The sequence below is a fragment of the Mastomys coucha genome, unplaced genomic scaffold (genome assembly GCF_008632895.1).
Source record: "Mastomys coucha isolate ucsf_1 unplaced genomic scaffold, UCSF_Mcou_1 pScaffold13, whole genome shotgun sequence".
Taxonomy (NCBI): Eukaryota; Metazoa; Chordata; class Mammalia; order Rodentia; family Muridae; genus Mastomys; species Mastomys coucha.
Window position 1 is genome coordinate 53,725,547 of NW_022196895.1, and position 26,170 is coordinate 53,751,716.

The 26,170-nt window shown below is 37.9% G+C and overlaps 1 protein-coding gene across 1 annotated transcript in view; it reads left to right on the forward strand.

Moving 5' to 3' along the window:
- Slc12a2 (solute carrier family 12 member 2) overlaps positions 1 to 23,979 on the forward strand; it is a 72,844-nt gene extending 48,865 nt beyond the window's left edge. Inside the window, exons 18-27 of the mRNA XM_031365737.1 lie at positions 285 to 391; positions 6,978 to 7,057; positions 9,048 to 9,173; positions 11,510 to 11,557; positions 12,869 to 12,991; positions 14,471 to 14,582; positions 16,952 to 17,038; positions 17,806 to 17,941; positions 18,345 to 18,412; positions 21,114 to 23,979. Coding sequence (XP_031221597.1) covers positions 285 to 391; positions 6,978 to 7,057; positions 9,048 to 9,173; positions 11,510 to 11,557; positions 12,869 to 12,991; positions 14,471 to 14,582; positions 16,952 to 17,038; positions 17,806 to 17,941; positions 18,345 to 18,412; positions 21,114 to 21,249 — 1,023 coding nt within the window. The 3' untranslated portion in view covers positions 21,250 to 23,979. The remainder of the gene's footprint in view (positions 1 to 284; positions 392 to 6,977; positions 7,058 to 9,047; positions 9,174 to 11,509; positions 11,558 to 12,868; positions 12,992 to 14,470; positions 14,583 to 16,951; positions 17,039 to 17,805; positions 17,942 to 18,344; positions 18,413 to 21,113) is intronic.
- The last annotated feature ends 2,191 nt before the right edge of the window (positions 23,980 to 26,170 follow it).

The window sequence follows — 26,170 nt, forward strand, 5'->3', positions numbered from 1 at the left end:
CTTAGTGGCTGTTATTAAAATACATCGTGGAGGTGAATACACTGTTTGTTTAAATTAAATGTTATTTTGGTTAGCAAAAGTACAAATTTCTTTTTGTCATTAAGATATAAAAATGAATGTAGATGATTTCAAGAGTTTCATAGTAACATCTATTTTTGTGTGTAGTATGAATAATACAGGTTAATTTCACATTGTAATTTATAAGAAAAACTGTCAATATAAAAATCTTTTAAAAATTATTTTGTTAAATAGTCTGTATTTGAAGTTGTGTTTATATATTTTAGGCTGCTGGACTTGGTCGTATGAAACCAAATACGCTTGTCCTCGGATTTAAGAAAGATTGGTTACAAGCAGATATGAGGGATGTGGATATGTATATAAACTTATTTCAGTAAGTATGTTCTAAATTATTATGTACTTGGTAGAAAAAAATGCTGTTTCTAAAATTCACTAATTTTTTTCAACTATCTTTATGTAGTCTTTTTTTTTATTGGCTATTTGATTTATTTACATTTCAAATATTACCCCCCTTCCTGGCTTCCCCTCCTCAAACCCCTTATTCTGTATCCCGCCGCTCTGCTTCTGTGAGGGAACTCCCCCACCTACCCATCTACTCCCTCCTTCTTTCTCTGGCATTCCCCTACTTTGGGGATGGAGCCTTCACAGGACCAAGGGCGTCTCCTCCCATTGATGCCGGATAAGGCAATCCTTTGCTACATGTGTGGCTGGAGCCATGGGTCCTTCTATAGTCTTTTCTTAATAGGTGCAGAAAAATGAACGAACCCATGAACTGTCTAGGTTTTAAAATGAGAATCTACTAACAAAAAACTGATCTCTCTTTTTTACACAAAGCATAGACAAATATGTACAAATACTTAAGTAAATGTACAGGTATAAATAAATCTACAAAACTGCTTCTGTATGTATAAAATAGTTTGTTACCCTTTCCTTTTTCATTATATCTTTATTAATTCTTTGATTTCAGTGTATTTGGAACATATTCATTCTTCTCAACTCTTTCCTTTCTACTAGCCTTTCCCTCCTAATTTGGAGATTACTAAATTTTCCCCCTTTTCCTATTGACTCCAGTTTTTTCCCCCAATTAGTGTGTTCAGTCTACCAGAGGCAACATTAAAAAAAACCTGACTCACTCTCCCAGCCATTGCCAAGACCTCTGTCTTGGAATTTTGTCTGGCTGTAGCTTGTGTATGTTGTCCTAATCACTATGAATTCTTAGTGCATCTGTGCTGTTGGGTCTTGGAAAAGTGTTTCCTTGAAGCTTTTCAACCAACGCCTTTAACTCTAACGATCCTTTACCCTTGAAAAAGTGTTTCCTTGAAGCTGTCCGACGCCTTTAACTAACGATCCTTTGCCCTCTCTTTGCAAAGATTGAGCCTTGGGGTGAAGGGGATGATGTGAATGTTCAACTTAGAACTAAGCAGTCCAGTCTTTTGTTTTTTGCACATTCATTGGTTAGGGTCTCTTAATTGGCATCTACTGCAAGGAGAGGATTCTGATTTAGGAAAGAAGATGCTCTGGTCTATGGGTGCAGCCTTTAAGACATTAGAAATAGTGTTAATAGTCAATACTCTGTCCATTAAACAAACTAGTATGGGCCCTCTCTTGGAGCCTATGTCCTATCGAACCATAGGTTCTTTGGTCCTTTTAATAGTGTCAATTATGGGTTCGTTCTCATAGACAAGACCTTAAAGGTCTTACGTTTTAAGTCTTGACTCATATCCCACCAGAAAGTGGTTGGTTGCTCCCATAGTATTTTGTCACTCTTGCACAGTGGACATTATCTTGTCAGGCCAGTCACTGGTGTAGCTTGCAAGCTTCATAGCTGGATGAGCTTGAGGCTTACCTTCCTCCTTTAGCAGTGTGCATAGAACCTTCCTTCCAGCACCATGAATACTGGCCAGTAATGATGAAAAGCTTGCAGGTGAATACCAGCCTGATGTCTCCATGAACTGTGATTCAAGTATGTGGTATTTTAGCAATAGGCTTTTAGCATCAAGTTCTGAAGTTTAGCCTGTAATACTTGGAGGACCCCATTGGCTAACAGCTCAAAAAATGGTAACCCCATTCTTGGTACCAGGATTATTCATTAGAATGGGGTATCTAGTTGGGATATTGTCCCCCCCATTAAATTATACCATTTTTATATGTATATCTGTCTATTTTATGAAGCTTCTACAACAGTAGGTTTCCAAATGATTTTTTTCAATAATGCCTTTAACCATAGTTATTCCTCCCCAATTCCCTCCTCTACCTTGCTTCCCATCTTCCACCCCAGTTTAACCCATCTTATTCCATTATTCCCCTATCATATTTTATACTACTGTGCTGTTTCCCCACTCTTGAAGGCCACTCCTGCCCAATGCCCTCTTAATAAATTCCTGACTTCTAACATATTACAAATAGAACATATATCTGAATATTTAAAGGTAGCATCAGAAGTGGGATGGCATGTACCATGTTTATCTCCTGGATTTTGTTGCCTTATTCGGGTTGAGTGTTTCCAGCTCCATCGATTTATTTGTGAATTTCATAATTTTATTTTTCCTAACAGCTGAATTTCACAGATACATTAGATGTGAACTATACAGCAGTGGTGTGTATAGACCCTGCTTTCTCTGTAACCACAATACTTGTTCCTATGCTGTGACTGAGCAGAGTTAGATGGCAGGATATTGCTTTGTAAGGTGTTTATTATGGCCTACACTGAGAAGCTGCAAAGATTTGATTTTGTTCCTACTTAGCTAATTCTGCTCCTGGTCTCTGGTTCATCCCTTGAGTTATTTTCATTCTTTGCAGCTACACATACTTGTTTGTCTTTTCCACTTGAAATGTTCTGAGCTTACAGTTCTGATTTCCTCAGCGGTGTTTATCATGCAGCTTAGCTTGTTCACATCACTTTAACTTCCTTCTTACAGCTTGTCTAGTGCGTTCTTTTTATTCTTTGGTTACTTTGCCTCTCTGGTTCATAGACTTTTGTGTATACATTTAATCTTAACAATGCTTTTGTAGAACTGAATTCTTTAATAATAGAGTTTCTTGGGTTTTGCCAGATAGAGTTGTTAAAATTTGAAAAGTACTTTTTCCTAGTATTCTAGGATTTGCTCAGTAAATTTTTGCATTGAGAATTCTCATTGTGCCATATCATCAGGCAATATTATTTGTTTGCTTAAAAAAATAAGCACCAGGGAGAAAATCTTGTCTTTAGCAAAGTGGTTTTAATATGGAATTCAGATGCCAGTTTTACTCGTAACTCACTGGAGTTCTCTCTATTAGAGTTCTTGTTATGTTTACAGATTTTTTTTTAATATCTTATTTGAAAAGTCTTTCAGGAAATGATCAGAGGTCATGCAATAGGTGACAAGCAAGAGTCCTTGAATTGTTAGGTGATTTTGTGGACTTTGTGCCCTGTGGTCATTTGATAAGGAGAATCTTCTTGTAGTACCTAGTTCTGTATTCTGCATGTTGTATACATGGTAACTCAGAAAAGGAAGACAGTAGAAATAAAGATTAAATCACGAGCTATCGAAGTCTGTGAGCTGTGCTGTGTTGTGCCGTACTGTTTCATCAAGGCTCAAGAGCAGTGAGGTAGACCAATTATCCTAGAAGACAGAGAAGCGGCATCGTGGAATGGTTTATCTACACCAACTGCATTAATTGTAGTTGATCATAATAACCCTGGAAGGGGCCTGTCTGAATGTTTTTAGAAAACATTACTGCGTTATGTTGTGCACTTTTCAGTCACTTATAGACAATATGTAAAAATGCTCTCTAGTTTTTAAAGCCATTAGACATTAGTGGTTTTGTTGTTAATGTTATTAAATATGAATGGGCATGCCTTGGTACAACTGTGGAAGCCTGAGGGCAACTTACAGGAATCATTTCTCTTCTTGTACTGTGTGAGTCCCAGGGAATAAAATAGGGTTGTCAGGTTTGGCAGCAAGTGCCTGTATCTACTGAGCATGGCTCTTACTGGTGTGTGTTACTGGAAATTGAAGCAAAGGGCTTTGCACATGCCTAACTATGTACTCTGTGTGTGTGTGTGTGTGTGTGTGTGTGTGTGTGTGTGTGTGTGTGTGTGTGTGTGACTGGAAATTGAACCAAAGGGCTTTGCGCATGCCTAACTATGTACTGTATCAGTGAGCTGTTGAGGGCTGTATCCTCCTCTTGCAAAACCACCTAAGCCGTTTCGCTTTCTTTCATCAGTTTTTGATCTGTCTGTCCTCACCACCCAGCTGTTGAATTACCACACCCAGTCATTGTGAAAGTTTTTTTATTTTGAGAAAGTCTTTCATTTGCCCAGGCTCCTCTTGAACTTGATCAGTAGCCCATTCTCACCTTGAATTTGATATTCTCCTGACTCACTCAGCCTTAGAAAAATGATACCATTCAGTCTTTGTCATAAATATCCTCTAATTATTTCCTTCAGTTAAATATTTGCCTAATTGAGGTATACTTTATATGTTTTTATTAGCAATATGTAAGATCTGAAATCAGAAATAATTTTCTATAATTTATAGCAAAAATGTCTAAGTGGTTTTTGTTTTTTGTTTTTGTTTTTGTTTTTTTTTCTTTTTTTTGTTTTTCGAGACAGGGTTTCTCTGTATAGCCCTGGCTATCCTGGAACTCACTCTGTAGACCAGGCTGGCCTCGAACTCAAATCCACCTGCCTCTGCCTCCCAAGTGCTGGGATTAAAGGTGTGTGCCACCACCGCCCGGCTGGACAGATTTTATTAACAGATTTTTTATACATTCTTTATTTTTTGTTTGTAAGAACAGCAATTGTCCATAATAGCTGAGCCCACTCTTGAGCACCAGTTTTTGTTTTTCAAAGTGTGGGCTTTGAGAGGCCTTCAAGATTTTGCTGTATCTAAATTCTTGCAACACCTTTAAAAAGTTTATTTTTAATTAAAATTTTTTTTCATATAGTATATTTTGATCATATTCTTAAACCTCCTCCAATTCTTCCCAAGTCTTCTTTCCTCCCTTCTCACCCAGCTTCATTCATGTTGGATTTTATGTCAACTTGACAGTAGCTAAAGTCATCTGAGAGGAGGAGGGACCCTCAGTTAAGAAAATGCCTTCACAAGATTAGGCTATACACTAGAGTGTAGGGCATTGATGTGGGAAGGTCCAGCTCATTGTAGGTAGTACCATACCTGGGTTGGTGGACTTAAACAAAAAGACTTTATATATTTATGTTCATTTAAGAAAATACTAGTAGTGATGTATTATTTTGAAGTATACAGTTAGTATGTTTGGAGTTATTTAAAATTTATATTGAGAAAAATGTATTTTCACTATTGCTATAGACGAGCATCTATATAAGACTGTTAAATTGATTGTTTTATATCAAACAACTTTTATAATACTCATTTTTATTATAATATTTTATAAATTATGACAAAAGATACCCTATCAATATGTACATTTGTGAATATGTACATCCAAAAAAATCAATAAACTTTCAAAAAAAAAAAAAGCAGGCTGAGCAATCCAAGGGGAACAATCCAGTAAACAGCACCCCCTCCATGCATGGCCTCTGCATCAGCTCCTGCCTCAAGGGTTCCTGCCCTGTTTGAGTTTTCACTTGACTTTCTTCAGTGATGGATTGTCACCTGGAAGTATAAGCTAAAATAAACCTCCCTTTCCCCCAAGTTGCCTTGGTCATGGTATTTCATCACAGCGAAGTAACCCTAACTCTCTCAAAAAAGAAAGACATTCCCTCTTTTTTCAAAAAAAAAAATAAAGAAAAGAAAGAGAAAGAAAGAAAAACAATGAAAAGAAAACCAAATAAACAAAAACACCTCAACCTGAAAAATAGTGCACAGAAAACACAGAATTCATTTTGTATCAGCTAGTCAATACTAGTCATGAGGCATGCCCTGGCTCATGGTTGAAAACATGAGACTGGATAAGTCCTGGCCCTAGGTGAAAGTGTACTATTATTCGATCATCAATAGGAGGAGAGGACCTCGGCCCTGTGAAGGTTCTGTGCCCCAGTGTAGGGGAATGCCAGGGCCAATAAGTGGGAGAGGGTGGGGTGGCAGGCATGGGGAGGGGGGAGGCAACAGGGGTTTGTTTTTGTTGTTTTTGTTTGTTTCTTTGTTTTTTCGAGGGGAAACTGGGAAAGGAGAAATTTACATGTAAATAAAATATCTAATAAAAAGAAAGAAAGAACAGTGAAATGACTCCTAATGTCATTGCTCTACAGCGCTCAGTTTTCATTAGAGAAGAGTCTTCTTTTAGTACATGGTAATGAACACAGAGCCTCATAACTGGACAGCATGCTAAGACAGAGACTTTGGAACACTTAGCCCTGAAGGTTAGACTATCAAACCCCTCCCCTCAAGGCTCAGGGGTCCCTGTGAAAGCAGAGGTAGGCGGAGTGTAAGGAGAGCGGCACAACAGGATTGATGCAGAGACTGAAACAAACAAGCAAACAAGCTTGTCCCTACTCTAAAAAGCTGCTGCGTGATTCAGCCACCATAGTTTATGGTGGGTCTGCATTATGGGAACTAAAAAGCTGCTGCGTGAGTCAGCCACCATAGTTTATGGTGGGCCTCCTTTATGGAAACTAAAAAGCTGCTGCGTGAGTAGGCCACCATAGTTTATATGGTGGGCCTGCTCTATAGGAACTAAGTTGTCGGTTGGTTTTGTTGAGAGTAGTTACAGAAAACTAGACCATACCTAGGCTACATGGCATGTGGGGTCATGTATATATAGGTTCCTGACCAGAGCACCGCGTGGCACGTCATTCTAATGCACACTTACATAGTTTCCAAGGGTGCTACAGAAGAAAGGTATGAGATTAGGACCTAACATGATTCATTTCTCACTGACTGATTTTCAGAACATATGAAAGAGAACAGACATTTAGAGCTGAAAGTCATTTTAGAGAGCTGTGATTCCCTTTTATATAAAACATAAAGTTATTGTGATTCTTCTCTCCATTATAGTGATGCTTTTGACATACAGTTTGGAGTTGTGGTTATCCGCCTAAAGGAAGGACTGGATATATCACACCTCCAAGGACAAGGTAAGTACTCCTTAGCATAAGATTTATTTTTCATTTTTTTATTGGTTATTTTATTTATTTACATTTCAAATGTTAAACCCCTTCCCAGTTTCGCCTTCACAAACCCCCTTTTTCTTCCCCCCCCCCCTGCCTCTATAAGGGTGCTCCCCCACCTGCCCACGCACTCCTTCCTCAGCACCTTAGCGTTCCCCTACACTGGGGCATCAAGCCTCCACAGGACCAAGGGCCTCTCCTCCCAGTGATGCCAGACAAGGCCATCCTCTGCTACATATCCATCTGAAGCCATGGGTTCCCCCCATGTGTACTCTTGGTTGGTGGTTTAGTCCCTAGAAACTTTGGGAGGTGTGGTTGGTTGATATTGTTGTTCTTCCAATGGAGCTGCAAACCCCTTCAGCTCCTTCAGTCCTTGCCCTAACTTAACTTCTCCATTGGGGTCTCTGCACTCAGTCCGATGTTTGGCTGCATACATCAATCAGCAACTGTATTAGTCAGGCTCTGGCAGATCCAAAGTATGAGAAAGTTTTGCCTAATTGTTGTAAGTTCTTCACCCACTTTCATAGACACCATCTTCATGTCACATGCTCATCGTCTTAGGATCAGGTGTGCTTGGAAGCCAACCGTGTCTGTGTCTTCGCTTTGTACAGCTCGTGTGATAGCTTTATTCTCCATTATTATTAATGGAGAGTGTAACTAATATTTAATACTAGACTGTAAAAGTATTAAAAACACAATGTATAATCTTTAAAGTATTTTAAAATGAAGGTTAACACATGATTTAAGATATAATTTTCTTACCAACTTCATGAAAATGGGAATTTCCATGTCCTTCAAAGAATTTTACTTATTTTAAAAAAGTTGGATACCTACCATTTTCTCTTATCATTTAGTTAATGAAATCATCAGATTAGCTGCGTTTAGATAAGAAACATAAACTTTCATAATTTGTTCATGCATTTAAACCCCTTAGCCTTATACTCGAAGAGTAGTCTGCAACTTTGAAGAAACATTTTGAGGTCTCTATGAAACAAACAAGCTTGGCTTGCTGTAAATGAACCTGGCGAACCCTCTCTTGAAGTCTTATAAAATGACTGTTGAGAAATCGTGATTCTTACCATTAACACTGCAGGGTTAGAAGTGGTGATCCCTTTCCCTCAAAAAATAACATACTGTTCAGTTCTGTCATTTGTTTGGAATTGAATGTGACTGAAATGTTTAAAAACTATATTCTACCAGGTATGGTGGCACAGGCCTTTAATCCCAGGACTCGGGAGGCAGGCGGATCTCTGTCCCGGCTACAAATCAAGTCCAGGATAGCCAGGGCTATTACACAGAAAAATCCTGTCTCAGAGAAAAAGAAAAAAAAAAAAACTTTATCCATTTATAGTCATTAAGTCCTTTTTTGAAAGCCTTGTCCATCACTGAGATGTGGTGTTGGGCCAGTGTGGATGTTTCTAACTGTCCAGCCATTGCCACAGTGTCAGCCCGGGGCAGCCTTGGTGACTGGTCTGTCAATACCCAATGACATCCCTCATAGGCTTGTCATGAACAGTAAAGAGTTAAACCCTCATAACCCTTAGTTTAATGCTGGCTTCTGACTCCTGTAGCTTCTATTGTTTCTCGCCATCAATGGTGGGAATTATGGACAGATTATCAATTTCATATCATATTTTTCTTTATTTTACAGTAAAAGTTAAATATTTATTATTTACCAAAGTCTAAAAATGCTTTGAGAAGAATTGGTCCCTCCCCTGCATTTATTATGAAAGTTTATACCTCAGACATTGACTTTGTAGTGGTAGAATAGTTTCCTAGGGCAATGTCCTCTATGTCCATGTGAACATTTGTCACATCTACATTTTTTTTGTATTATAACTCCTTTTGAGAGTACATTATAGGTGTTTCTTAAATCAGTCATCACAAGGAATACTGGTTACCTTTTAATTATTAAACCATGATTTTGATATTGTTTTAAATACTTTCATACCTATAGAAGAATTATTATCTTCACAAGAAAAATCACCTGGTACCAAGGATGTGGTAGTAAACGTGGACTACAGTAAAAAGTCAGATCAAGACACTTGTAAATCATCTGGTGAAAAACCCATTACACAGAAAGGTAAGTTTCATTCAAACAAGATTTTATTAACAGTTATATTTTAATATGGTGGTGATTGGCTTTCATGTATAATATGTAGGACAAACTCTCTTTTCTTAAGCTAGGATTGTTTGTTTCTAGTTGGCCAGGTAAAATTTGGGCTGCAAAACTGACTACAAAATGAGTAGAAATTTTAAACTATTTGCTTGCCTTAAATAAGTAAAAAAAAAAAAAGTCATGCCAATTAATCAGTTACTAACATGAGCTTTAGTTGTTTGCTTTAAGTATTTTTGTTTTAAAGTGTAAAGAACACATTCTGTTTCATGAGGCTTATAGATAATTTCATCTCAAACTGTGTATCGTGCTGTAAGGAAGAGGAATGACTTCCAAATCTTACTCTCCCACCCTCACTCTCGTATCTCCATCTGTCCTGTTCCAGCTGATACGCAACAAGAAAGAAATCTGCACTGTAAATCATCAAGCCATAGTGTGCTTTTGATCCTCTAAGATGACTGCTGTCCTTTTCATGAAATTAATAGCCTTGGACAAACCATGTCTCTGTGCAAATAATCTCTTAGATTATTTGAAAGCATTAATGTTGCTTTTTATTCTTTTCTTTCCTGTGTAACTTGCCTAGTGTAGAGTAGAAGTGCAGCCTGTACACATTTCCTCTCTGTTTGTGGCATCTTTAGTTTTCTTTTCTGTATTATCTATATTTCATAAGCTTTTTCTGTTCCTTTTTTGTATTTAATTTATATGTATATTTTTTATCCTTCTCCATTTTCCTGCCTGAGACAGACCCTTTCTGTATAGTTTAGGAGGAATCAATGTATGCAGTCATACTAATTCTTTTCTAGAAGCTACCCTGCATCACATCTAGGTAGATATTAACATGTGCATCAACTTATGAATGTATACTACAACTTCATATTTTTAAACAATAGGAAGCTAGGTTAGTACATTTTCTACTCTGCTGTAAAAATTTAGATGAATTTCCCCAATTTAAAGAGTCATTTTGGGAGTGGTTAAGAAGGCCCACTTGGAAAAATGCCGCTAAGTCTTATGACTTACTTGAATTTGCTCTCTGGGGACCCTCAGAGTGGAAGGAGAGAATTGACCCCTACAAGTTATCCTCTGACTTTCATCCAACCACATAAATAAGTAATATAGATAATTAAATGCCACTGTGTCTTTGACATTTAAACTCTTTTAAATGACTATAAACTACCCATCACTATATTTAATATCTTCTTTATAACAGTGATATTTATAGCTTAGTTATTTTTCTATAACATACATAAAAATTGTTATATAGCTTGACTTTCTGTTTTCTATTTGACAAATTCTCAAAATCAGCATATATAAGAAGAGTGGATACTATGTAAAAACTCTTCAGTATTTGGAACATAGGCACAGTATTTAGTTTTATCTGTTTTCCATACTGAGGCATATAATATACAAGGACACACACACACAAGAATACCCTGTAATTGCTTGGCTTGTGCCAGTCCTAATCTCATTTAATCAGTGCCTGAAATTTTACAGCCTTAAGAGGTAGGTATGTTTTCTTCCAATGAGAAAGCAAGGAATTGACTAACCAGCTCTGGCTTATAACTAGGAAAGTGTATGTGATACCATTGGAAGCCAGGGATTCTTACTCAGGATCCAACTGCAGAATATTCTTTCTTTTGTAAGTCTTGAGTTTTGCTTGCCTTAACAACAACAAAAAATTATATTCAGGGGGAAAAGGAGTTAGGAAAACTGCTTACCCTAAAAAACAAATTGATGAATATTTAAACATAAATTGGTAAATGTATGCATACATGCATATGTACATGAACTTAATTTGAAGAAAATGACTCCTTTATAAATTGACATTTACATACAAGACTTCTATCTCTAATTAATTCCCTAGTATTCCAAGTACAGATTGACTGTACAAATACCAGGTGCCAGTCTTGTGTAGTGACATAGTGGTGTGTTTAAGGCTATCCGTTATCTACAGAGATAACAGCTCAAAGTCATGCTTCAATTGTACACACTGGAGTTTGACATTGTCAACTAATTTCAAGTATGAAAGCTTAAAGTTTACAAAATCTGCTGGCTTTTTTGGATAATTTTGCTGAAATAAAATTTCAGGGTGGGTGTTAATCATTCACTCTGTGTGGTATATAGAAAATATGTTTTTAAAATATTAAACACCCAGTATAAAAAAGTAACTAATTTTCAGTCTTAATCATTTCTCATGGGCTGTTGCTTCGCACTGTCTTGTTTATAATGTGCTCTATTTGCATTTCCAAACTTATAATTATACAGGCAATTAACTTCATATTTTGTGTTTTTTAAACATAATCTAGATGAGGAAGAGGATGGCAAGACTCCAACTCAGCCACTGTTGAAAAAAGGCAGGCATTGTTCATCATTTTATTTTATTCCCTTTCATATTGTTAACTCTTTAATTCCAACCCCGTTATTTTCCTTTTACTTTAATTTAGTTTTAATTTCCATGGTGAGGTGATATTACAGTTATCTATTAAATGCAGATTAGCAAAATTAATTTTGTTCCAACTAAAGCATTAAATCTCACTGGGACAAGCTGTTATTTCACAATCTTTTGAACCGTCATAGTGTTTCTGAAATACTCAGACCTCGAAAGGCAGGGTTTTGTTTCTGGTTTTTCTTAATTAAACTGCATGGTTGAGAGGATCCGCAGACACTGGAGGAGGTTTCTGCACAGTGTCACTTGCATTCTCCACCACCAGTTGTACCCAGCCAAATTCTCAATTTTGATACTAATATATTTTTTGTTTCAAAAATTGCGATATTTCTCACAGTCATGCTGCGATTGGGAGATACAGTCATGTCAGCGTACATGAATTTTATGAGAAGGAGAGAGAGGTGAGAGTTATGGAGCAGTGTGGTTTGGTAGCCATATTCATCATCAGAATCATTTGTCCTGTTTGCTTACATCCTGGCAGCATGAAAAGTGAATGATGAACTTCTGGGAAATGACCAGAGTTCCTTCTGTGAATTTCTGTTTTTAAAATTGTGCTACTGGAGTTTCATAATAGTCATTTGCTTGCTCACAGAGTCAATGCTGATTTTTTTTTTTAATTCCTAGAAATGTAACTGGGAACTTCTTTCAGACATGCAGCAAGTTTGTATCCTTTCCAAGGAGTTCCCACCATCTTTCTGTTACTCAGAGAAAGATGTAGTTATATGGCTTTAAAATTGGGCATCCCATATTGAGGGGACAGATGATAAATGAACACATTTCCCTGATATGTAAGAGTGATTGGTATTTCTCCAATCATCTTGCTAATACAGCTTTTATGTAATAATTTTTAAGTCATTGAGATGCCAGATACTAAAAGATATATTAAAGAACACAAGTGTACAGCCTGGCCTGTTAGCCTAAAGTAACTTTACAAAACATGAGCTTTGTTAGTCAGTGTCCGGTATTTAGGATTCCTGCATAGTCACCCAAACTCTAGACATGAGGATAACTTGGATGAGTTTGCCTATTGTAAAACAAAAGGAACTTTTTTGTACTCAAATTATCTGTTATGAGCTCCTTCAGGCTTATGTTGGAAGCCATATACAGCTATCTGCATATCAATATCTGAATTTTCAAATGCTATGAAATTTTGGGAATATGGTGAAAGAGATTTAACATTTACTTCCCTTATGTCATAAGTTTTTGCTTACTCCTTCAGAATCCAAAGGCCCCATTGCACCTTTAAATGTAGCCGACCAAAAGCTTCTTGAAGCTAGCACACAGTTTCAGAAAAAGCAAGGGAAGAACACTATAGATGTCTGGTGGCTTTTTGATGATGGAGGTAAGGCCATTAATGTGTTTATTTTATGAAGAATTACTGAAAGCATAAGAATAGTGTTAAGAAATGGCATACATTCTTCATGTGTTCACACCATTCAGGTTTTACTAGCATTCTCAAACAGCATAAGAATCCGTGTGACAATTTTGTCTCTTCAGGATCCTTCATGTAGCAGATGCTTTAGCTCTTCGTTGGACTTTATGACTGTACCATTTTATTCACTAGATTGGTCACAGTCAGTTTCAGGTTGTGAGTCTGTGGCAGGACTTGCACAGAAGTGGTACTGTGCATTTCTTTCTATGTTTCGCCAAGAGTGTCATGTTGAGTAAAGTGTATTTTTTCAGGCTTATCCCCTGAAAAGTTGCTTTACCCTCTTTATGATTACAGATGTGGTGGTAGGGCTTCTTGGAGGTTCTACAAGTAAGCCATTCTTCCCATTCACATTTTTGAATCAACTCTTGTGGCTCTGGGTGATACATTTTCACTCCCATCAATTCTTCCTCATAACTGGCTGGCATTCATTTTAACGAAGAGCTTGTCTCTTCATTTTAAGTCCTTGATTTTTACTTTATCAAAAAGGATATAATGTGTTGTCATCATTTGTTTGGTTTTCAAATTGTCCACATCTAGCCAGCAGGATCTCCCCTGGCTTCCCTAGGCTGACTTAATGTGTTCATTTGTCAAAAGGTATGCACTTTGGGAGTTCCCTCCTGAAATATAATGGTATACTAGGCTTATCCCTTCCTTGTCGTGGAAAGAAGGAAAGAAGTTTTGTTTTGTTTTTTGTTTTTTTTAAAGGAAGGGAGGATACAGGGATTTTTTTTTAAAAAGATTTATTTATTATTATAAATGAGTGCACTGTAGCTGTCTTCAGACCACCAGAAGAGGGTATCAGATCTCATTACGGATGGTTGTGAGCCACCATGTGGTTGCTGGGATTTGAACTCATGACCTTCGGAAGAGCAGTTGGTGCTCTTACCTGCTGAGCCATCTCACCAGCCCAGAAAGAACTTTTTATCTAAGAACTCTGGTTCCTTTAATGAAGAGTAGTATTTAGAAGAAGCAGTATGCTTGTGGCTTCTTGGAGAATGCTTTGTTACCAGGCTCCGTCAGTGGACAAAGCTGAGAAAATATATGTACTATACAGAGCTTTAAAGCCAATTCTAATCTACCTTTTCTTTTTTCCTCTTTCTCATTTTAGTGTGAAACTTGCTCATACTAGGCTGTATTCATTTCCTTTCCCTTTCTATATGCAGCTAATTTTCTGACTGCCTAGGCCACCCTCTGATTTGATTGCTTACATAAAGTTCTTGGACTGGACCTCAACTTTTGGACCTCCCTCCCTGACAGACTTGTCAAGGGAAGACAGAAAAAGAATTTTACTTTGAACTGTAGCTTTTTGAGACCAAGTACAAACTAATTCTTATGTTTGCAGTATTAATTAGCATTTAAAAAAGAACTTACTGTATTTTTATAATTCAGGTTTGACATTGTTGATACCCTATCTTCTGACTACCAAGAAAAAGTGGAAAGATTGTAAGATCCGCGTATTCATTGGTGGAAAAATAAACAGAATAGACCATGACCGGAGAGCGTAAGTTTGTTTTAATTTGGAGAATTTTAATCAAATAGCCCTATCACGATAGAGATTTGATAAAATAAAGACTACACGGGCCCTGAAGTATTAGCCATACTGCAAAAGTCTCATTAAATAGAACATCATTCTCTTTAATTTAACCTCCGTGTTTAAGATATAAATACATACTTTTCCTTACATGTTATATTTTAACACATTGGCAGTTTAGAAAGTCTTTACTAATACCTGCTCTGTCAGATGTTAGAAGCAGATCTTTAATCTTTTGAGAGAAAGTGCATGGAAATTGCCTTTTTATATATGGGTAAATTATGTGGACTTGGAGATGCCAAGAGTTCAGTGTCCTGTTTCATCTGCATGTCAGTCTGCACTGCCATGAGTCTTGTTTCTGGTGCTTCTCTCCTGACCTTGTTCCCACAGGGTATTGCGCTCATTGCTCCCAGTTTCATGTAGAAAGTCTGAGAGTTTTAACTGATCTTCCCACAATTCTGTAACTGCTTCTAGACAATGTGAGTGCTGCAGCATGGCAGTGGGGGTTTCTGACAGTCTGTCTCCTCTTTTTCCATCTTGTCCTCACTCGAAATACGTTCTTCATACTCTTCTCATTTTGGGCATTTCAGGCATTTTGGTTGACCTGTTTTAATCTCTTGTGTATATATCTCCTGATTTGCTTCATTCATCTATGTAAATGTGTTGTGCAAGAAGACTTTTCCTGGGAAAATGCAACACGCACTCACGTCTACTCACTCAGGGATCCTATTACATGACCACACAGACAGTACCAGATCCAATTTGGTGAACCAATGAGTTTTATTGGGGTTACCTACAGGAGTATAGGTGAGGGTTACTTGCAGGAGCAGAAGTGATTCAAAGACAGCGACATTGCCAAAGCCCACGCTAGCATGGGTGACAGCTCACAGAGGCTGTGAAGCCTAGAGCACACTGCACAGCCTGTAGGCAGTCAGCAGGCTTTGTTTGTGCCCTTTGTAAGGAACTCAGCTCTAAACCTCATCCTGGCAGCTTAGCTGCTTTCTACTTCCAGACAGTTGGTCCTCTGGTCCAGCGTCGTCTTTGCAGCTTGGCTTGTCTGCGGGTGACTTTCAGCAGCTTTATTGCCTCCTCTGGAAGAGTGGCACCCAGTGAATATTGTCAGTTTCAGGAACTTCCTGAAGCTCTTTTGGGTTACCTTCCTACTTAAGGTAACACTTGTCTTCTCTGCAAGACAGAGCGTATCAAGGTGGGAAGAAACTGCTGCACAACAAAGTGCTTCATTGTTTTGAACCCAGCTCAGTTCTCAGCAGTGGGCGTGAGTGTATCTCCCCCTTTCCTCTCCAGCGCATTTCTTTCCTGAATTTACTAGTAGTTGAGACCACTCATCACTTTTCTTCAATTTCAGTCTTGGAGGCTCTATAACACTTAGCAGACAGTAGTTAAGATATACTAGAGTTCAGTTAGGTATTTTCACTTCAACACTGAATTGTGGAGGAAATACTTGTCATACTTTCCTTTTTAAAGCTTTTTATTAAACATAGGGTCTTGTTTTGTTGATTGCTTTTCTTGGATGCCGCAGCTTACTATTGTTACCACTAGTGTTGTGTGACTTCTGACCCAGACATTTATTTACCAAATGTCAGGCTTGGTGTACATTCCCTGACCATCATCAAAGACAATACCATCAGCTTCTTCTCTTTTATGAACCGAATCTTAAACATGGCTTTGAAGGTTTTATTTGGGCTTTAAGATATTTTAAGATAAATCTAATAAGTAATAACCCAAAATAACTTAAAAGAGGCTTTCTTGTTAATTAAATATATGTTTCCAGTATGCTTCAACTAAAATTCATCAAGCTAGCTGTCCTGTTTCATTATGGACAGCCTTCTTTGCTCACTCATGATTAGATGCTATATTAGTTACTTACTCATTATTATGAGGTGCCATACCTTGAGAAAAGGGAGGGCTTGTGATGGCTCACACTTCGAGGGTACAGTAGTCCATCGTGGTAAAAAGGCATGCTGGCTGTATATGCAGCAGTTGGTCAGATTGTGTCTACAGCCAGGAAACAGAAGTGCCGCTGCTTTCCAGTTTTTCTGGAAATTTACTTAGTGACACAGCCAAATGTATGTCACCTAAGTGATTCCAAATGCAGTGAAGATTAACCACCATGTACAATAAGCAGGAAGATGGACTATAGTCAACTCCACTTGGGCAATTTCAGTGTTTCCTTTTTTTTAATAGAGAGTATGAGCTAATTCAGGAAATTTGTGCAGTAGCTGATAGACTTTCCCTTTAAGCCCTCTTACCACATATGTAGGGAGTGAGGATGCTTGTGAACTTCCTTTCCATGTTTGATTCTGTTCTTCTTGCCATAGGATGGCTACTTTACTGAGTAAATTCCGAATAGACTTCTCTGATATCATGGTCCTAGGAGATATCAACACCAAACCAAAAAAAGAACAGTAAGTTGCTGGGTAAATTATTCTCTATACGTTTCCAGTTCCAGTGGCCTGTGGGATGCAGATAATTTGACTTGAAATGGTTACCTGCGCTTTTTCTCTGCCTGGAGTTACCTTGAAACCACATGGTAATGGGCTTGCCAGTGTTACCGAAACAAGCATTTAGGAATTCTTAGTTTTCAGAGGGGATTTCACTTCTTTACATGCTTTCTGAAAATTGTTAGTGCCACAGAAGTTCCAGATAGGCTTAAGTTTCTGATATTTCCTGCCCACTGTCAGTGAAAGCATTTGATTGCAGCTTTTCATACGATCGCTTCCATTGTTTACTTCTGTGAAAATCTGAGCATTCCCCTATAACCGTTGTTGTCAAGAGTCTTTTATTCAGTTTCTACTCCTGGAATTGTCTTCCTTAGAAAATGGTGCAAAGAGGCTGTTATGCATATTTTATTAGATATAATTGTAATTAGGTATATGTTGAATAAATTACAGAGCTGGGATAAGAATTATGTTTTCCTTGATTTGGAAATGATTTGCTATTTGAGCAGAGTTGTATTTGAGGTATCAATCAGATGAGTCATTTTGGCTAACAACACTGTTTTAGGTTGAGGGGCTGACATAGGCAAGAGCTAAATCTGCTTAGTATGAGAAATTGGTAATTACTGCTTTTTACCTAAATTATAAGGATTGTTACAAGTTATTATTTACTATTTAAGATGTTCTTGTTACATAATTCAAAGTAAGCTTGTTGGTCTTCTTTCTATTCTTTAAAGTATTGTTGCTTTTGATGACATGATCGAGCAGTACAGGCTTCACGAAGATGATAAAGAGCAGGACATTGCAGATAAGATGAAGGAAGATGAGCCTTGGCGAATCACAGATAATGAGCTTGAGCTTTATAAGACTAAGGTATTCTTCACTTCTGTGTCCTTTTCATTAATCTTACATAGAATTCAATAGAATTACTGCCGCTGTGACTTAATATAGTTATGTAAATTAAATGCCTATTAAGGTCATTTAATATATGAATAAAGCAGCATCCAATAAATGTTATTTTATTATACAAAATTTATTTTTGTTTTTGCTGTTTTACAAACCATGCTGCTGCTTCCTCCTCTTCCTCCTCCTCTTCTTCCCCCCTCCTCTTTTTCTTTTTTCTCTTTGTCTCCCTCCTTCTTCTTTGGTAGTGCAAAAGATGTAGCCCACAGCTACATGGACGCACACACTGTACAGTAGGTTATAATCTGCCTTACACTGTTCACAGTTCTAATTGCAGAGTCTTTAGGAGTGATTCTGTCATTTTTCATTTCAGACATATCGACAGATCAGGTTAAATGAATTATTAAAGGAGCATTCAAGCACAGCTAATATTATTGTCATGTAAGTATTGTTGGAATATGGTTTAGACTATGAAAGTGCATTTGTGTATCTATGTGTTTGCTTTTGCTGTGATTAAGTTCTATGTTAATAGTACTTAATGATTCTTACAAGGTTCTTTTTAGATTTTTATATATTGAGTATTATTTTTATACCATTCTCTTCTTCCCTCTCCTCTTTACTCTCAATGTTCAGCTTGCTTCCGCTCAAAGTTGTGGCCTTTTCTTTAACTATTATTGTTATGATGAATTAAATAATAATTGTTATAATAAGTTGCTATCACACATACCACCCAGTCCATTAGTGTCACTCAGCTACCTGTTTTTAAGGCTGACCACTTGTAATTGGCTAACAAATGCGGGGCTTATTCCTGGAGAACACTGACCAATCGCCTTTAGTTCTTCATCTAGGGTTATGGCTCCTGAAACTCCCCCATCCACACTGGCAGGCCAGTGAGCACTGTCAGATCTTATGTCATGGCACAGCTCCCTGTCACAGTCAGACACACCAACTACCGTGGATGTCCAGGTCCTCTAGCTTTTACAGTCTTCTCTGAAGCCATGTTCCCCAAGCGCATGAATCAAGTGGTGTTGAGTGCCCCAAATTCAGTTGTTCTACATGCTGTGACCAGTTGTAACTTCCTGTAATGCTTTCGATGTGCTGCAAATAGAGACTTTATTTCTCATCAGTGAGCTGCATAAGAATAATGAGAATGCAATTAGAAATCGGCTGGTTTATAAAAATAGTGGTAGTAGATTCCCTTCTATGAGATGTGAGCATTTATCAAATAAGACACTGAGTCCGATTAGTGCTACTCTTAATGAACAAACCTCCAAAAACTCTCTCTTCTAAAGCAGCCCTTAATTGCCAGTAGCTTCTGAGATGGGGTGGGCCTTAAGAGTCCCTCTACAATCCAGGCTAGAGTTTTGACTATGCAGGTAAGGACAGCAGCGTGAGCATGTGCACATGGCTGTGTTGTTTCCAGAAAGTAACATTTTACAGCATTCCCCCTTGTCCCTGGCTCTTACCATCCTTCTGCTCCATCCTCCTCAATGCTCTCTGAGTCCTGGGTGGAGAGTGGAGGGCACACGTGTAATGAGAGATGCCATTTATGCCTGGGAACTCAGTCCCTCACCAGGTACTTTGACAAAATTGTGAGTCTGCAGAGATGCCCAACCAAAGCTGAGAGCAGCACCAACTATGGGTGTAAACATGCTTAGAAGGCAGTTGGACTACATGATTATTTAGCAAAACAGTAGAGGCAGGTTACCTACTAGTACCAGTGACATCCTCAGCCCTGCTTCTAACCCTGTTCACAGTACCAGGCATGATTTCCCTCCTGTAGAGCAGGCCTTAGATCCAATCAGTGTGGTGGTTCCCACCATATGCTCACACCCACTGTTGGTGTGTGTATTTTCTGCTATGTTTTGCTTTGAATCTATAGTTCAGGCTGATCTTAAACTTGGAGCAGCTCTCTGCTTTTGCCTCTCCCTCTCAGTCTACAAGGCCTGGCTAATGAATGCTTGGAGTTAATCAAAAGGACATTACCTATAAGAAGGAAAACTCAACCTTAAAATGTAGTTGCTTTCACGATGTGGAGCTAGCAATTTATGCATGGATAAGAGACTCACTATACGCTTGTATTAATCTAAGTAATTTTTTTGATATTATTCTGAACCTTTATGTTCATATTTAATTTCCTGGCAGGGCCACAGGTGTAAGTGGCCTGGGAAGGCTCTCGCAGTAGAATGTGATCCCAGACAACTTTCTCATGAGGATAACTCTACGTTATTTAGAAGGTTTCCTTGGGGTAGCAGTTCATGTCTGAGTATGCCCCATTTCCCTGGCAGCTGTCTTCTGTTCAGACAGGCTGTCTGTGAATTAGATGTGTCAGTGCCTGCTTGAGCCTTTGTTTCCTACTGAACCGTGTTAAGAAGAGATGACTTAAACCTGGATTTCTTCAGCACCGAATCCTGTTTCTTAATATGAAAAAGAAAAGCTCAGTCACCTAAAAACCAAGACAAATGATAAAATACTATGACATTAAAGAACTGTTAGGGTAGCCAAGCACATTTTCAGTTTGTGTTGTTGGTAGCAAGAGACAGTAAAGCATAGAATGAATCCTTATAGGTCAAATCGTCACTACCGTGCTCTGTAGACAGAAATTAAAATTCACAAGAAAAGGTAAAGTTAATAGAGTTATTATTACAGTTCCTTTTTTATCTATAACTTCCATTTACATTTTTCTTCTGAAGTATCCTTAGTGAAGGGAAAATTTGAAATTAATATTAAATATGTATTTTAGGTATTGAAGTTCAAACAAATTCTTACTCTTATGGACAGATATTTGAAAATCTTTTTAAACCTGGAAACCAGGGGATAGTGAAATGAGTCTGTAAGAAGTCACTGCTGCATTTATACAAAATCCCTCCATTCAGAAATAGCTTTTTTAAAAAAGATATATTTATTTATTTTATGTATGGGTGTTCTCTCTGCATGTATAACTACACACCAGAAGAGGGCATCAGATTACATTAGAGATGTTCACGAGCCATGTGGTTGCTGGGGTTGAACTCAGGATATGTGTAAAAACAGCCAGTGCTTTTAACCACTGAGCCATCTTTCTAGCCTCATTCACAGGGATTGGGACCTAATTAACAATGGCTTCATTCTTTTCTCGGTATCTCTCCCATTCTGGCCCTAGGAGTCTTCCAGTTGCACGGAAAGGCGCTGTGTCCAGTGCTCTCTACATGGCTTGGTTAGAAGCTCTCTCAAAGGACTTGCCACCAATCCTCCTAGTTCGTGGGAATCATCAGAGCGTCCTTACCTTCTACTCTTAACTCTTCTGCACCATGGACTTCCTCTAAGAATGGTACTTCAGTGCCTAGTCAAAGTGACTGAGTCGTCAGCAACACCGCAACGTTACAGTGGCGAACTGGGACAGTTTCATCATTATTCGAAAGCACATGGAAAGTTGCTCCATTGATAGATCTATGGAGACTTCAGTTTTAGTCTACTCCAGATCTCAATCTTAATGACTGCTAATTCTTTCTTGTTGGACTGAAGTTCATGAGAGTAAAGTTTTCCTTTGCTACTTGAAAGCAATAAGAGTGTGTTATTTTTTGATTGCTGAAAGGAGTACAAAAGCCTTTAGCCTTGAGGTGCCTTCTGAAATTAACCAAATTTCATCCATAGATCTATTGTCTTTTGTAAATTTATAGAATGTTAAACTCTGCCTTCAGATATTATTTTTATTTTTAATCTCTGTCATCCTAAGTGGACACTGCTTTTCTCCTCCCATCGACCAGTTAGTGTTGAGAACTGTGTGTTTTGTATTACTTTTGTAAAAGTATCTGTTAGATACTGAAGAGGATTGGGCAAGCTAATAAAATATGTGGGGAAAGTATCCAAATAATGGAGCCCAAGGTTAGGTTTATATGAATATATATACATTTAGAGCTAGGAAAAAGAGGCTCAGACCACCATTTCTGACTTTCAATTAGAATTCTGTATTATTTCTTTTAAATCGCAGAGACGAGTGACGGATCTACCCAGTACTTCATGTATAATGCTAAGAAAGAAAAAATAACATTTTTTTTTTAAAGCAAAACCTTGAGATCATTTGTATTATTTTTAAAAGATCTCTTTTAATTTAGAATTTTCTCTCATGTGAGGGATTTTTAAGACATGCTAACAGGTGTTTTTTAGAGGAAATTTAGACAAAGCAATGCCATTTAATAGAACATTTCAATAAACACTATGGGGATTTCACTGTCCTATGCCATCCTTTATTTAAAAAAAAAAAGATTAAAATTTTACCAGTGGTTAAATGGACCACTGTTTTCTTAGTGAACTGGTTTTAGGTTTAATTTATTCAAGTTTATTCAAGTTTATTCAAGTATCAAGTACATTTAGTCTTAATACACTCAGGTTTGAACAGATTATTCTGATCATTGAAATTTAATCCATTCTTAATACTTTAAAACTTGTGTTAAAGAAAACTGCCAGTTTGTGTGTTTGACCTTGTGTTCTGCTAATGCACTCGACAGTGCGCATGTGCTGCCTGAAAACTTTATATACAGACAGACAGTGCGCATGTGCGGGTGTGCTATCCTGAAAGCTTTATATACTGTTAATGTGAAGTTTCTCAGTTTTCAAGGAAGGATTTTCTAAAAACATTTCAAGGGATTCATGTCTACATGTCTGTCTGTTATGCATACACAGGTGCATATGTGTATATGTAATGCAATTTATGTTGCCAGTGTTTCAGATTTTAAAGTGATCATAATTTGGTAGCTTACAGATTTTTTTTTTGTTGTTGTTATTGTTTTAGGTTTTTTGTTTTTTTTTTAAGTAAACATTCAAGTCGTTACAGATTTCATGGAGGACAAAGACAATTTGAAAACCTAGTATAACTTCATACAGTTATCCAGTTAGGTCAAGGGCTGACAAGTAGATAGTCTGTAGGTTTTGATGGGGAACATACGTACACAGGCTTTAATCATCTTAAGGGGAATGTCAGAAAAGCATCCTCAGTAGCGTGGCATTTGTGCTGCGTGAATGCAGAGTGAGCCAATACCAGCCGGAAATCTCGTTTCCATTCAGAATAGTAAGAAAACAAGTTTAAGTTTTTCCTACATTATAATACAATATCATTCCATTTATTATAAATTTTGCAGAGTTTAGGGCAGTATAGAACAGTCACATTAGGAAACCATATCATGCATGAATTTTCTGAATGGAAGCTAGGGCCGTCATCCTGAAATGTACACAGGTATGTATGTTACCTGCCTTTTACTTTTAAAGGGTTTTCCCCCATTCAGGAAACTTCATTGTGATCTATACTACAGCAAGTAAATGTCATACATCGTACACATGTGTTTAAAGTTCACAACATGGATCTCGATGCACCTAACAGGGAGGGTGATACTGTTTGTGAAATAATGTCAGCAGCTTTCCACTTTTAAAAACTACACTAGGGTGGCTAACACTGGCTGCCACATCAGACATTCTCAAGGTTGCAGTAGTACTCTAAAGTGAAAATTCTCAACGATTAATTCTTAGAGATGCTAGCTAGTATTAAAGCTATTTTTATTTTATGCCGAGTTTTGATTATTTTGATGCCAAATTAATCTTTTAGTCCTAATCATTGAAAATAACTTAAAAATAATTGTGCAGTGGCCTTTGAGCTCATTATTATGATAGGTAAGAAATTGAGTGGGTTCAAAGAGAACGCAGGTATTGATTATTAACAGGTAACTAAATCAGATATTTATTTGTTACATCTTTTCCTTTGTGCTTTAAGTTTTCCTCTACACTCTTTTCATATATGCTTTCTGACATGTGTGTATGTGTGTGTGTGGTTTTTTTTTTTTAAGACCATGGAAATAATTTAAAGAGTTGAGCTCTGGTGATTATCCGCTAAGTTTGAAAATGTAATATTTTGATAATACTGTACTGTTCTGTACACAGATGCTTTTGTAACGTCTTAACCCTGAGCATTGCAGTTGCTGCTTTGTACAGAAGTTACTGCAATAAAGGAAGTGGAGTCATTAAAACTTTAATACCTACTCTTGCTTTTTACCTGTCTTGGCCAGCCCTAGGATTTCACGTCACTGAAGTGACTAACTCTCCCTTCAAGTCTGTGTCTGAAGTGGCCTTAGGGAAGTGGAGTGAGCCGATTCCCACCACCAGTCTTCGGATGACTGACTGTTGCTTCTGGCTTTTTACTAAACTGTTCATAGCACAGCACAGTATGGTTGCTTTTAAATTGCTGTAGCTTTTCTAATTCCTAGTTTGAAGCCAGACTTCACAGGGGGAAGCTAAACAATTAAAAGGGAGTCCTGATCTTTAAGTTTAAGTTGAATTTGTTTGTTTGTTTGTTTGTTTTGGTAAATTGATTTGCAGTTTTACAAAGTATTTTCCCTTGCTCCTTTGGACCCTTCAGTGAGTCACACATGCTTTTACTCTTAAGAATGCAACTTAGAGCAGTTACGAAGTTTGCTAAAGGTTATGGACGTTGCTAAGGACATTGGCCAAAGCCTGGGATTTGTGCATTCACTGCTCTTCAGTGAGACATCCGAGACAGAGCAGGCCTTGCAAACTCCTCTCCCACTCTGCCCTTCAAGGCTACCCAACATTCACATTACAGCTGCAGATGCTTGTTCCAGGTTACACCAAGGGTCTGAGACAAGTATAAGCATCTGCTTACAGTCTCTATTTATTTTCAAGTACGCTCCCGTTTGTGTCCCTTTTACTCTGGTCTTTGGGAACTTCAGAAGGATTCAGAAGTCACTATGACATTTTAATTTTAAACAGAAACCAGTAGGGTTACTCATTCCCGCTGAGGGGACGTTACAGTTCATATGTGCTTGTTAATACATACCAGGGGGTACTCAGAGCCTGAAGCAGGCCACCAGTGAAGGAAGTCTCCTTAAGGTAGTTCCCACAGTAAATAGCCAGGTGTGTTACCAGCTAAGCTGTGACGGGGTGGGGCATGTGCATCAGTCTAATGGTTTTTATAAATCTGGTGCCAAATATAAGACTTTAGAATCATCCATCATTCTAGAGAAGGTGTAGACTCGTTTCCTACTTGTGTCCCACAAATGTCGATATGCTCTACCCACAACTAAAAGCAAACTGTTTTCAGTCCACAAAATAGGGTGAGTGATCCTTGGATTAAAAGCCTGACTCATTTCTCAGAAAAATTGTATCAAAATATTGCCAAAGCATTTGCTAGAAAATTATTAAGATTTTGCCCTGGAAGAAGATTTAATTTAGTCTAAAAAAATTTCATAGGCTAACTTTAGATTCAACTTTCTCATCTTTAATAACAGACACACACAAAGATAACAGTAAAGTTAAAAAGGCAGTGTTTCATATTTACAGAGCTACATGGAAGAAGGTAGAAGGTGTGCTTGCCTTGTTACATTTTAAATCCAATGAAACCAACTGTAAAAGCAGTAATCCGACTTTGAAAATGAGCAGGGGCTGGAGAGATGGCTCAGCCGTTAAGGGCACTGACTGCTCTGCCAGAGGTCCTGAGTTCAATTCCCAGCAACCACATGATGGCTCACAGCCATCTGTCATGGGATCTGATGCCCTCTTCTGGTGTGTCTGAAGACAGCTACAGTGTACTCGCATACATTAAAAAAAAATGCAATGTTTAGGACAGCAGTTCTCAACCTGCGGGTTGCCACCATTTTGGGATTGGTCCTGCAAGTCAGATGGTTACAGTTCATAACAGTAGCAAAATTATAGTGATGAAGTAGTGATGGGAATATTTTTATGGGTGGGGTCAGCACAACACGAGAAACAGAAGGTCAAGAACCATTGGGTATGTTGAATAAGCAATAAGCCCCAGGTTCTTTTTTCTCTTTAATATTTTGACTTTGCTCTCCTCCAACTCCTCCCAGATTCTTCAAACATTTCTACTAACCCAACGTTCTATTATTTTTTCTTTCAAAACAAAAATACCCATTAAAAGCAAACATCAAAACAAGCAATGGACCAGCAAGACAAATAAATAACAAATACATTGAAACAGAAAGTCCACACACTCACAAATCCAGAGTTTGTTTGTTGTGTTGGCCAGCTACTGGGCCCGCCCTGGACTATGGTTGCTGTACCGTGATCTATTGCTGGAAACTGTTCTTCCCTTTGCCAGGGTACTTCTTTGTTAGGAATGGGACCTTGGGCCTGCTTTTCCTTCTCAGTGCTGGGATCCAATCTGGCTCGAGTCTGCGCAGGGCTTGTGTGTGC